The 14,585-nt window shown below is 42.1% G+C and overlaps 1 protein-coding gene across 1 annotated transcript in view; it reads left to right on the forward strand.

The window, feature by feature from the left end:
• Nucleotides 1-367: 367 nt before the first annotated feature.
• The window catches only part of LOC126474704 (ketohexokinase-like), a 30,972-nt gene continuing 16,754 nt past the window's right edge, over nucleotides 368-14,585 (forward strand). The window contains exons 1-2 of the mRNA XM_050102181.1: nucleotides 368-465; nucleotides 8,749-8,868. Coding sequence (XP_049958138.1) covers nucleotides 368-465; nucleotides 8,749-8,868 — 218 coding nt within the window. The remainder of the gene's footprint in view (nucleotides 466-8,748; nucleotides 8,869-14,585) is intronic.

Below are 14,585 nucleotides of genomic sequence, written 5' to 3' on the forward strand. Positions count from 1 at the left end.
GTGACATTATCATTGCATATCCAGACCAGACTGTTTACATTAGCGCTTCTGATTTTTTTTTCTATCAGAGTAACAGATCACATTACACGACCACGAAATTCAGCCCTCACATAACATCCTAAGACCGGAAAGAACTAATTAGCTGCAGATACCGTCGAGCGGTAACAATGTCAGTTTCAGAGGTGGTAAACATTACATAATAAGATAGCATTCTGATGTTTGCTGGCAGTGAGACTCTTGTGCTGATATGCGTTGCGACCCGGGATTCTTTCCATGGACGTTTTCAGAACACGGAACTCGTTTTTAACGCAACCCACATCGCTTACAACGAAGTCTACATATTCAGATTCACTGATCAATGATAAATATGGCAATGAGTGACAAAAGAATTCTCTGCGTCGGTGTGATCTGCTTCGACGAATTGTTGTACTGTGAAAACTACCCCGTCGAAGATTCTGTGGAAATGTACGTATGTCTAGAAATCGTAAGTAGTTACTTCATACTATGTTATGTCGTAGAAAGCTTTTATCTATCATTTATTTATAGGTTACTTGTGGTATGTGGAGAATAAGTTTTTATTTCCTTGGCACAATCAAATGTTTGGGAGTTTAACTCTGGTACTACATGTAATCAGAAATTACAATGACACTTAAAAAATGAATCTGGCTCTTATTTGTTGAGAGAGGTTAGGAGACACTGTCAAGGATGCATAGACAGTTGAATTGATACCTTTTGATGAGGGGGATGTTCATAAAACGGCGAATGTATGTTTCACGACAATCACGTTACAATGATATGGAGATCAAATGCTATCGATCGTAGAAGGAATTTATCGTTAATGCTCGATCAGTCATACGAAGAAACTGACATCGAATAACATATTTTTGTGTGTTCATTCGTTGTCCTCCAGCAAATGTAGGGGCAGTCAACTCAGACTGCTGTCAACTGAGTGTATTACATCGCGATAGCGTCACTATAAATCACCTCAAAGAGAAAGACATAAAGTTGAGATCTCCATCTGTCAGACGTGACAAGAATAGTGTACTATCCAATACATTTTCAACACTTCAAATCATCTTGCAAAAATGTTAAAATTTCTTCATTTTTTCTGATGAACTAACAGCTAGACGAAAAATATATGATTACCTTAAACAGCACAGGTAAAATATTATTCAACAGCAAAGACGAAATGAAATGTAAGTCACAAAGTAGTGTGTATATGGTCACCTGCAAGTACTGTTAAAATTATATATAAATCAGTCATGCAGGTTTACGACCGTTGGATTATATGAACATCGGAGAAGATGGAGAGCACAAAAACTTTCTAATCAAGCAATAATGAAAAACTAGCCAAATGATCTAACTTATAACTTGACTATCTTGACCCTCCCCATACAGCTTGGAGAGGTAAAAAGATGACACTAATGATTGACATTAGAGTGCAATAAAAATAGAACCTAAAAGCTGACAATGAATCTGAGCACTATGGGACTTAACATCTTAGGTCATCAGTCCCCTAGAACTTAGAACTACTTAAACCTAACTAACCTAAGGACAACACACAACACCCAGCCATCACGAGGCAGAGAAAATCCCTGACCCCGCCGGGAATCGAACCCGGGAACCCGGGCGTGGGAAGCGAGAACGCTACCGCACGACCACGAGATGCGGGCTAAAAGCTGACATGCAGAGTCGCGCGGCGATAACATTAAAAAAATATATGATCGGCGTTCCAGTGGCCTCCAGTAACTGAAATACCACAAATTTAATTGCTGCTTGTTAAAAGTGATTTTCTGATTATTTCGACGAAACATGGAATGTGTCGTCGTCGTGGACCTCAGTCGTTATCTGCAATAACCGAAAACTGTTCCTTACCTTTTTACTGTTACTGGATCGCCATCTGACTGCTACATCGAACTGGGACATGAATATACTTACTCTGGTTTACTACACTCTATTAACTGCTGGTGGGCTATCATATTAAGTGGCTGTATTTATTACCAAAGCTGACGTTATTCTTTAATAGCAAAGCTGACGTTATTCTTTAATTAATTTGGCTGAAGTTACGTAATTCATAGTTACACTTTTTCTTGACAACAATAAAATTTTTGCAAAGTTTTACGTCGATAGTTTTTTGGGATGGATGCAACATTGCTGGCAAAAATTAATTATATTCTGAAAACGTTTCTGGTAATGAAATGATTTTACAAACGTTCAAATTGGACTTACCTTTTACAATAATCGTACAACTAGCATTGCGCAAACATACCATCAGTAGTCTTGAGTTTCGCAAAGAAAATAATTCAATAATGTTAGTTCCTCTTATGATAATAGTTAGCTGATGTCTCTGTTCATCCGTTTATGATCTCCTGTAAATCATAGCTGGTGACTGGCAGGCACACTGCTCCTCTCAACCTCTTAACTTCAGACCTGCTACCAATTCGCTTCACATCTCGCTTACTACTGACTTCCTACGAACGCTAAAGTGCGGTCTCTCCTGCCAACAATGCTTTCTGGTACAGACAATCCCTGCAACCATTACAAAATGCATCAATGCGAGGTCTTTCCCACTCTTTCCTTAAAACGTATCCATACACGGTCTCTCCCGCCCTTTTTAAAATTATATCAATTTGCGGTCTCTCTTGTCAACAATACTTTGGTGCAGACATTCCCTGCTACCACAATTATTTCCAAAATGACAAATATCAATTATTCCTACTTAATTCTATTAATAAAATATGAACACCTTTCATAAATTGTGGTTTTGACAATAGACAATAGAAATATGCACGTCTTACACTTGGAACAGTTTTATAGTGGTTGGCTCACCCACCAAGGATCTCAATACTTTAGAGCAAAAGTCATCTACTCCAGGGACCTTGTTTTTCTTAGGTCTTTCAGTGCTCTGTCAAATTCTTCTCGCTCTATCGTATCTCTCATCTCATGTTCACCTACTTCATCTTCTCTTTCTACAATATTGTCATCAAGTTTGTTTGTCATATATAGTCCCTCTATATATTCCTTTCCGTTTTCACTTCTTTGCATAGTACTGGCTTGCCATCTGAGCTCTTGATATTCAGACACCTGCCTCTCTCTTCTCAAAAAATCTCTTTAATTTTCCTATGGACGATGTGTGTTTTAAACATTATATAATTCAGTCCGAACCTTCAAGTGTCCCCAAGTCTCTTCCGCGTACAGTCTTCTTCACTATTTTTAAACTATGAGTAAGTTAAGATTAAATTATGTTCTGTGCAAAATTCTATCAGGTGGCTTTCTCTTTCATTCCTTTGCATTAGTCCATATTCTGCGACTATTTCTCTTTATCTTTCTCTTCCTACTACCAATTTCCGTCCCTCCGCCTACCACAACTAAATATTCGTGTTTGCTAACTACCTGAACTCCGAACTCCGAATATGAGAATGCTACGTTTTTTTTCCTGATGACGGCAGCTTTCTGACTCGTCCCCTCCCGGAGACCCAAATGGGGACTATTTACCGCCGTCACCATTTAGGGCGTACTGTAGAGCTGGATGCTCCCTGGCGACAAATATTGTATGTAGTTTCCCGGTGCTTTCGGTTATTTACAGTATCAGCACAGCACGGCCATGTTGGGTTATATCATAAGACCAGATGAATCAGTTATACAGACTGTTGTCCCTGCAACTACTGAAAGGGCTCTTACCCCTCTTCAGAAATCATGGGTTAGTCTGCCCTCTTCGCAGGCATCTCTCAGAAGTGGTTGTACCAACAGTATGGCTATTTACCCCTTTGAGGCACGCAAATCACCCAACCTCGGCAAGGTCTGTGGTTCACGGAGGATGAGGAAGGGCGTGTTGTGGCTATGGACCTGTCAGTACAAGGCGCCACACTCAATATACAAGGGAACTCTCTACGTCCTCGAAGAGAAATGCAATTAAAAATTATTTTGCAGTGCTACAAGTCCAGCATTTCAAGCCATCGTACAGAATTCATTTGCGTAGCACACCACATACTTGTAGGAAGAAGCGAATGCTGTTGGCGCAAGAACTGCAAAGGTTGTTTGCACTACAAACGTTATGAAGAGGTCTTCATGTAATAATGCTGGTTGCGAATGAAGCAACAGTTCAATGACTGCCTGTAATAGAAGAAAAAGAATCAAAAGATAAGTTACGAAAGAAGAATATGACAGATAAAAGCAAAGAGAACGAATAATTAGATACTTAAGGAAAAAAGGTAAATACGAATGCAAGAGAAGAGACAGTAAGAGGGAAGAAAGAGTGGAGAAGGAAGATACGAGGTGCAGATAACGGGAAGAACAAACTGAGCGTAAAAACCATAAGAAAGAAGAGAGATAGAGAAGAACTGAGAGGAGAAGCAGGAAATATGAAGGAGAGAACGAAGGAGATCTCTACAGTAAAAAATCGAATGTCCATGTCCATCCAAATGTAGTCCAGCTTACATGTATCACCTCTGGCTTAACATACAGCGCAAATAATGAGGCAAATATCAAGAAATAGTGCAGAAAGCGGAGCTACCCTCGCGTCAAGTGCGAGACTCAGACAACCAAAAGAAAAAAAGGCGCACAAAAATAACAACAACTAGAGGAAATAATGCTAGAAGCACAGAATCTAGGATTTTCTCTTAAATTTAGATGCTACACATTAGCTTTAAAGTTTTTTGGTCCTCTCAGAATATAAAGTTGCGGTACTATACGGGAACAGCTGAGATAAGGAATGACGGCATGCATTGCAAGCATAGCGTGAAGTGACCCCGTGAGGCGGTCGTCTTTCTCAAGTACTGACTGGAACCCACAAGGCGCAACGTCCGATATAAACGGTGTGATCGAAAAACTAGTAATGACTGAGAAGTGACTGAAAAGTGACAAATATTCAGAGTTACTTCTTCATACTTCACTTAGTGACCAATTGGCCACTGTCATAGTTACTAGATTTGTATCAGCTAAATGTTGAAATTGCGTGTTTAATAATCATAGATGTCTAAACCAGCATCGAGACGCTACCAACATGAGGGCTCCAATCACCTTCGATACGTCATTATTACAGAGAACACAAACTTGCCTGTGGCAGATTTATTTGCCCACTTAATCATCACCAAAACTGCAGAAGCAAAACACTCTGTGTTTTCATTTTTCCTGTAAATATATTTTCATTTAAAGCTTAGAATGATGTCCAGTGAATACCGCAGTCATTTTATTTAGTCTGTGTATTCTGGAAGGTTGTGACGTTATGAAATGAATTAAGGAATGTTCTTAATCCCTTGCTTTTTGGCGCTCGCCGCGGTTTCGTAAGTGTTTTCCTGACGTTTCGCCATGCACAACAGGCTAGCATTGTCAAAGGCTGAGCCGAGGCCGCGTCGTCGGTGTGTGGGTGTGGATACTCGTCTTGCTGCAAGAATGCCGATTTCCTGTATCAAGGTGCTTGGCGTGGCCCTCTACGAGCCTGCTCGGCCGAACACACGGTATGTCTCTCCTCTCGGGCGGTAGCCATGCGGGGTCACCGAATCCCTGCATGGCTTTGAGTTTGGCTACTCTGAGCACATGGTACTCGTGGGATTTCGCTCGATGTAAACGGCAATAACTGGGAACAAGAAATCGCAGATTCGATAGGCCACGACCTTGCCTATGTGTAATTCCGATACACGAGGATAGACGTTTCACCTTCTTACTTTCCACAAGGAACCAACATTTAGGTGTGATTCCCGACTGAGAAAGCCACTGCAGAATATTTCTTTATATGACGACGTTCCTCCTAGTTACTTTGTGCGCTCAAGCTGACATCTTAATAATTTACATATGCAAGCGTGTAGCACGCTTCATGACAGTATGGCATTTGTTACATGCCGTCTTCATGATGCTGAAATATTAATGGCCAGCAGTGTAGAAGAGACACGGAACATCCAATGAAGAGCGATACATTTCGTCACGGAATCGTTTAGTAAACGCAAGAGTGTCAACGGAAACGCTCAACAAACTCTATGGCAGCCGTTAATGGAGAGGTGATGTGCATCATGGACGAATTTATTGATGCGTTTATGTGAGCATACATTCAAGGAAGAGTCTTGAAACATATTACCTTCCTCCTACTTATATCTCGTGAAATGGCGACGACGACAAAATTAAAGAAATTAAACTCGTATAGAGGTTTATCAATAGTCGTTCCTCGCACGCGCCATACGTGAATGGAAAAGAATAGAGGCGAAATGACAAATCGTGCTAGGATTACTATCTGCCACATATCGTAAAGTGGATTGGAGAGTACAGATGTACATGGGGATGTACATGCCGATATCAGGGAACGAACACATCGAAAACTTCATTAGACATTACAACCCTCGTGTCTATCAGGCAGGGACAGAGGGATTCTCGTTCAGTTGAGGATTACAATTGAAGAAAAACTGGCCTAATAGGCGTCCATCTCTATGACAGGCGAGTGAAAGATGAAACTACTGTTCGATCACGTGGATCCGTTTGTTCACCGATAGCCCCAAAACAATGCACCACTCCATATCCGCCTAATTGTGTCGCAATAGTTTTAGGAACTCTCCATGGACGTGAAGTGGTTTGTGTGGGCCAAAATACTATTTAGCACATGTGATATGCCGCAGGCACACATTCCCAGCAATCATCACAAGTTATAGGCTGTGGTTAGGTGATCATAGATGAGGATGGCTGTCAATGTATTTGATGTTTCGTGGAGTCATACTGAGATGCGTCGTCTCTGTCGTCAAAAGGTGAAGGATGCTAAACTCTACAAGGTATATGAGCCTAACTCAGCTGCTCGTGAGTGTTTATTGGTCTAACTAGATGAGTAGTAGAATCCTGTTTCACGAAACAAGTACACTGTTAACCACGAAAACTGCAGCACCGGGAAGGGTATGATGTAACGAATTTTACTTATTGTGCACATACAACACAATAGGTGATATTAGGGTGTACAGGATACGAAATTAATTTGTAGGGCTGCCACTTCTGGCAGAAACAGCATTAGTATAGCTGGGCATCGTGTCGAACTGAGTTTGGTTGTCAGATTGAGCATATCATTCCACGCTGCTTCAACACTCTGTGCCAGTCAATCGTCATGGCTGGCGACTGGTGGCGCGCCAGTGTCCATGATCAGATATTTCCAACTGGTGAGAATACGGAGAATGAGCTGGCAAGGCAATGGTTGAAAACCCTCAGCATCGAAGTAGGTCATGTTATTGGTCTTGCCATATCTTGTTGAAAGATTATGGCAAGGAGACGTCAAATGAAGAGCACAGCCATCGGCCTTACCACTTCAGGTATGTAACGCCTGCTATCACAGTCAGTGGCTGTGCGAACAGGAGGTGACCGTACTGTGTACCCAGTGGCATCACGTACCATCACGTCAGGTGCTGGACCCATATCACGATGTCGAATGCGATCTGGCAATAATCGTTTTCTTTGGAGGTCCCACACAAGGAAACGCCCGTCGTGATGGTGTAGGTAGAACAGGGAGTCATCTCGAAAGACGACATGGCGAGTCTCCCAAGACCAGTGTAGTCGTTGGTCGGGCAAGTGTTTGCGCGACTCTCTGCTGCTATATATTCTACGTATATACTGAACGCCAAAGAAACTGGTGTAGGCATACGTATTCAAAACAGAGACACGTAAACAGGCAGAATACGACGTTGCGATCGGCAACGCCTAAACAAGACAACAAGTGTCTGTCGCAGTTGTTAGATCGGCTACAGTGGCAGGTTATCTAGATCTAAGTGAGTTTGAACGTGGTGTTATAGTCGGCGCACGAGCGATGGAACACAGCATCTCCGAGATAGCGATGAAGTGGGGATTTTCCCGAACAATCATTTCACGAGTGTACCGCCGTTATCAGGAATCCGGTAAAACATGAAATTAAAACATGAAAACTCCGACATCGCTAAGGCCGGAAAAAGATCCTGCAAGAGCGGGATCAACGACGACTGAAGAGAATCGTTCAACGTGATAAAAGTGCAACCCTACCGCAAATTGCTGCAGATTTCAGTGCTGGGTCATCAACAAGTGCCAGAATGCGAACCATTCAACGAAACATAATCGAAATGGGCTTTCGGATCCGAAGGCCGACTTGTGTACCCTTGATGACTCCACGACACGAAGTTTTACGCCTCGCCTGAGTCCGTCAACACCAGCATTGAACTGTTGATGACTAGAAAGATGTTGCCTGATCGGGCGAGTCTCGTTGTTTCAAACTGTGTCGAGCGGATGGACGTCCACCGATATGGAGACAACCTCATGAAACCATGAACCTTGCATGTCAGCAGGGGACTGTTCAAGCTGGTGGAGGCTCTGTAATGGTGTGGGGCATGTGCAGTTGGAGTGACATGGTACCCCTGATACGTCTAGATACGACTCTGACAGGTGACACGAACGTAAGCATCCTGTCTGATCACCTACATCCGTATATGTCCATTGTGCATTCGGACGGACTTGAGCAATTCCAGCAGAACAATGCGACACTCTTCGCGTCCAGAACTGCTACAGAGTGTCTCCAGGAACACTCTTCCGAGTTTAAATACTTCCTCTGCCCACCAAACTCCCCAGACACGTACATAGTTGAGCATATCCCGGATGCCTTGCAATGTGCTATGCTCAGTTCGCAGAATTCCTCATCTATTCTAAATCTTAATAACTAACTATATGAGTGAATGCTTATACATACATATCACAATATTCAGACGCCATTTTCTGTTTTTCACTTGTTCCTTGTGTAGTATTTTTTGAATTTCTTGACAGGGTTGTTACTCGACAACTGAGACCAGGAGGGAACGCTGCCAACAACTGCGCCGTTCTGGGTGAGCTGGGTGTTCAGTGCGACTTGTTTGGAACGCTCAACAATAATTCACGATCAGGAAGGTACGTCCGATATACATAGCTTTCTTATCAGTGTTTATAGGACCTACGTCAGCAGTCTCGTCATTCTTATATGTAACTTCGTTGTTGTCGTTGGGAACGTTAATATATAAAATCTCGTCAAATAAATAACCTAATGAAAAACCATGACAATGATAAAATATCAGGATATTTTAAAATGATTAAATACACAGTAATGTATTCAAAAATGTCTAAAGAGCTACGATTTGAATATTTTCAAACTTAGATGTTAGAGCCAGACTTAAGTTACTTGCTGTTTGTTCTATTTTATCACCTTTGATACGATTTCTAAAGAGATAACAAAATTTAATAATCGTTTGACTCTTACTGCCTTTAAGAAAACAGAGAGAATATACTCATACAAGCCATAGGTTGCCTTTTCATTTCCAAATTGGGTGCACTTTTTCAAGCTATGAGGTTCTGTTGTTTTTACTGCAAATCCCTCATAGTGGCGATTCTTCTCGTTAGTCGAGGAAACAGTGTGTCCAAGAGCAGAGTCGTTATGATACACCCAGAGTAAGAATGAGCAATGCCTCAGTAGCTGGAATGAACTACGCTGCAGCCAAATAATAAATTTTACTGATTACAGTTTGTTGTGTCTCACATCCAGCTATTGCTGTCTCCGCTGACGGTTTGATCTGTGCCTGAACAGCGATGGCATTCACTGTGTGTAGAGAGAATGTACACTATGGTATTATGTGCATTTTGAAATTCGCCTTGTGTCTTAAACACGCCGCGTGGTATTAGCTGAGCGGTCTAAGGCACTGCAGTCATGGACTGTGCGGCTGGTCCCAGAGGAGGTTCGAGTCCTCCCTCGGGCATGGGTGTGTGTGTTTGTACTTAGGATAATTTAGGTTAAGTAGTGTGTAAGCTTAGGGACTGATGACCTTAGCAGTTAAGTCCCATAAAATTTCACACACATTTGAACACTTCTCACACCCGCCTTCCTATTTTGTCAAATACGCACATGCTCTGATACGAAGTATAATATCACTTTGTTGTCACTGTAAGTGAAGGAGGATGTCCGAATTATACGGGATCTGTCTTTCCGCTATGTACGTACAGCGAATAGGTCATAGTACAGTGGAGGAGTCACACAACACAGATGAGGAATATCCTGATTGAGCGCACCTCATCTACACCAGTGTCTTCAAAATTACATCTATCTCTGGATCTTAGTATAGGCGAAAAAGTCACTGAGCAGCCAGTAATTTCCTCATTTTACGATGCTACAGAATAAGGGTAATGCATTCATCAACTCAAAGGTTAGTTTGAACACTACAGTGCGGTAGTAGGCATCATCCTTTGCGTTTTTCCCATCTTCTGAGTTACGCAGCCAGTGATAGGATATACGTTCTAATATGGAGAATCACAGTGGAGCTTTTGTATGGAGGCACGTGAATAAAATGCGGGTCCACGTGGTCCACATTAAAATCTACCCGTCATGGTGATTCCTTAGGGGTCTCACACAGACAAAACTTGTTTGGGCTTTGAGTGAGGACTTGAAATCACACTTAATTTGCAAACTGCACTTAAAAGCAAACTGGATTTCGGTTGGGTTTTTAAGACGTAAAGTTTCGACCTTAATGTACGACATTTGATCTTCAAAGGACGCAGTATCTGAGATGTATGCAGACTCCATGTATACAGCGCGTTACTTGAAAACAGATGCTGCTATGGATGAAACAAAACATTTCTTTCTTTGTCAAGCCTCCAACGTTTAGTTTCCTGATGTAACTTCCACCATTTTTATGCCACCCATCTTCTTCTTTCAGTCTGGATTTGAGCGAGGAAGCAACCAGGAATGTACGAGACCTAATTTTTTGGGGCACCGTGATTTTTACCGGCAGCGTTCAAATGGCTCTAAGCACTATGGGACTTAACATCTGAGGTCATCAGTCCCCTACAGACAGGGCCTTGAACTAAGGAGATCTCCTTTCGGCAGAGAAACTAGAATAATTTTTGATAGCGAAAATGCAAAAGATCTGGAATTATTCAACCTTACACTTACCTAAATGTCCTCATTCATGTATGCATCTGTGATTTCTTTTGCATTGAAGAATGTCCCGGCAGACAATAGATTGAGCCTAAACGAGAATTTGAAATATTATTTATTTAGTGTACAGCTTTTACTGTCGGAAATCTCAGAAGAGATGCTTGGCTCGCCTTCGATGCAGCTCTTTTACTTAAAATGAAAATGGGAAACGACAGTAAACCATTTTCAAGCTAGCGGACGGATAGATTCACACTACATTGCCTCCCGAATCCATGGATTGCTAGTTAAGAGGCTCACCACGCAGAGCTACCCCAAGCTGGTGCAGAATTTGGAAAAATTGGTTGTTGTACATTGTTTTAAAACAAAAGAAAATGCTTCACAACAATCGACTAAATTCTGACATTGCATGTTTTTCCTTTAATTGTGTATGTTTACTCATTTGATAGTGCACGAGTGCATGCATATTTTAAGATTTAATTGCGCATGGGACTGCTGGCTTCAGTTACAACAGCGTAAACAGATTTTGGACGAAGAGGGAGAGATGCAGGCATAGTCGGCTAGGACGAAGTCAAGCAGCCTGCTGAAATGTTTTTCGAAACGAATGAATTATAGAATGTGCTGTCGTTATATGCCCCTTCGACTCTCCTTGAGAAATACTGCAATCCCAAAGCTCTACGAACCTCCAAATATCGACTCCAGTGCTAGCATTAAACTGCTGTTGATAGGTACAAGGTGACAATTATTGAACTACTAGGAAAAAAAGAAAACCTAAATTAGTTACAAACTACGACGTGCCCACACTTTATTCAACATCTAAACGTCACTAAAGATTCGGATTTAGGTTATGACACGTTCGATATGCCTGCCGTCGTGGGCGATGATGTGGCGCAGACGAATAGCGACATTTTTTCATGACCCGCTGAAGTGTCGGAACATCGATGCTGTCGGTGACCTGAATTGCTGTTTTCAGCTCAGCAGTCGTTTTGAGGTTAGTGCTGTACACCTTGTCTTTAAAAAAGCCCTACAAAGAGGAGTCGCATGTGTTCACATCCGGAGAATATGACGGCCGATCGAGGCCCATGCCAGTGGCCTCTGGGTACCCCAGAGCCAGAATACGCTCCCCAAAGTGCTCCTCCAGGACATGAAACATTCTCCTGCTTCGATGAGGTCGAACTCCGTCTAGCACGAACCACATCTTGTCGCAATCAGGGTCACTTTGGATAATGGTGATGAAATTATCTTCTAAAACCTTCACGTACGTTGGTAATCACCGTGCCATCAAGGAGTATCGCACCGATTATTCCGTGACTGGACACTGCACACCACACAATCACCCGTTTAGGGTGAAGAGATTTATCGATCGCGAAATGCGGATTCTCAGTCCCTCAAATGCGCCAATTTTACTCATTGACGAATCCATTCAAATGAAAGTGTCGCTAAACCAAAACATACTAATTCCCATCATGGCTTCCGGCCAACCACGCAGTTTGAACGTCCTAACGCACGCCGTTCAAATTTGACGATTTTATTTCGTATTGTTCAATAATTGTCACACTTCAGAAAAATGGAGTCAGAAGTGTCTGCTCAGATCACATTTCGCCACATTTTGTGTAAATGCATGTGAGGTGAACCAGTGATCAAAAGTTATGTGACAAACTGTGTGGAAACAGTGCACTGAATAGCTGTTGATCGAGACACCAACCTGACACGTAACAGGACGAAGAAATTTTGCAGATGACATGCTGTAAAAAAAACGACGAAAAAGAGCACAAAAAAGGGATGTGTAATAATGCAGTTCATCTAGCGAGGTAATTTTAAGAAATAAAAATTTGAACCACTGAAGATGACACATAAGTGTCGAAAAATGTCTGGGTAAATACAAAAATAAATTGCGTTTGCATAAGGCGAATTTTCAAAACAATCTAATTTTAAATCGCAAACACGGAAGAACATCAAGAGGAGCTTCAAGCCTTAGTAAAACGAGAACAAACACAACAATTACTACAAATCTTTATTCATCAGGAGTATAGTAGACAAGCAGCGTTAACACATTAATCGGCTCACACGACGTAGTTGGGTGGCATCAACAAAACGCTCTCGAAGCCAACAAAGGCGGCTTCCGAAGTAATAAACGTTACGCACGTGGTCACACAATTCAGTCTGAATACAAACTCAATCTGATTCAACATGTGAAAACTAAAGAGCTCCCACAGTATGAACTCGCGAGATTTTCGTGATTTTGCAGAGAAGATCTTCAGCACTGACGGGGAAATATTATTTTGTAAACTATGTGCAGTTAACATGACTGTAGAAGAGCGCTTAAATTTGCAACAACGCTCTAATACCGCCAAACATAGCAGAAATACGAATATCAGTGCTGAAAATGACAGCAGAAAACCGCTATTATCTGAGCAAACAGGTCCACTTTCAATCGTGCAATCGTCCTTGAAAGACTTGTGTGACATGATGAGGTCTTGCAACATCCCATTGGGTAAGCTGAAAAATCCACGCTTAAGACTTCTCTTGGAGAAGTACACAACACACCCAGTTCCAGATGAACCTACGTTCAGAAAGAACTGGTTGTCCGTGTTCTACGAGGAGCAGCTCAACAAAATACGAAGTAGTGTTGCTGACCAAAGGTCTGGGTGTCTATAGATGAAACCACCGACGTGGGTAGGCGCTATGTTGCAAACGTTGTTGTTGATGTTCTAAAAGTTGACGGGCCTGGAGAAATGGTCCTCCTAACGTGGGAAGCTCTCGGGCATTTTGTCTGAAGCTACTGTGGCCGATTGGTTTGAACAGAGACAACTTTTTGCTACTAGTAACAGATGGTGCTTTGTGCATGGCTTATGCGGCCATGGGGCTTCAGGTTCTCTACAACAGTATTGTATACTCACTTGCCTCGCCCGTGCATGGCTAATGCGGCCATGGGGCTTCAGGTTCTCTACAACAGTATTGTATACTCACTTGCCTCGCCCATGCGTTATACAGAGCTGCAGAAAAGGTGCAGCCAAATTACTCTGATACGGACAAATTAATCTCCCGTGGCAAGAAAATCTATATGAAAGTCTTCTACAGGTGCAGTAATTACCGGAATTTCACTGTCCCTCCCGGTAAGCCTGTTCTTACATGATTTGGCTTATGCTGCTGGGCATTATTGCACCAACTACACCAAAATAAATACGATCTTTTGTCGCATTGATAGCGGCGAATCAAGTGTTTCAAACCTGTGAAAGAGGTCTTTACAAATACCTTGTCTGGACACTTGGCATACATCAACGCCAACTTTTCATTGGTATCAAAAGCCACTACGCGAATGGGAGCTGCTGATACTCCACTGTGTAACGCCTTGGGTATTGTGCAACATGTGCAGAGTGAGTTGGATCGAGCTCGTAGTCATGTGGCTGAGAAAGTGAACAACAAATTGCGAAGTATTCTTCAGCGGAATCCAGGATATTCTGCACTGTGCAAAATTAGTGATAGTCGTTCTGGGAATGCCACAACATTTGAAGACAATGAATCAAAACTGGCCTGCAGTTACCTTGCCGCCTTCAAATACACTCCTTTGGCGTCCTGTGATGTGCAGAGCAGAGCAAAACATGAAAGTGCAATTTATGATCCAATGAAGCTCTGCAGAAACTGAGTACTGGCAGGACTTTTCACTTTTTATAATACTTTAAACAAGTGTTAACATCACAGTTCG

Source organism: Schistocerca serialis, chromosome 4, assembly GCF_023864345.2.
Source record: "Schistocerca serialis cubense isolate TAMUIC-IGC-003099 chromosome 4, iqSchSeri2.2, whole genome shotgun sequence".
NCBI lineage: Eukaryota > Metazoa > Arthropoda > Insecta > Orthoptera > Acrididae > Schistocerca > Schistocerca serialis.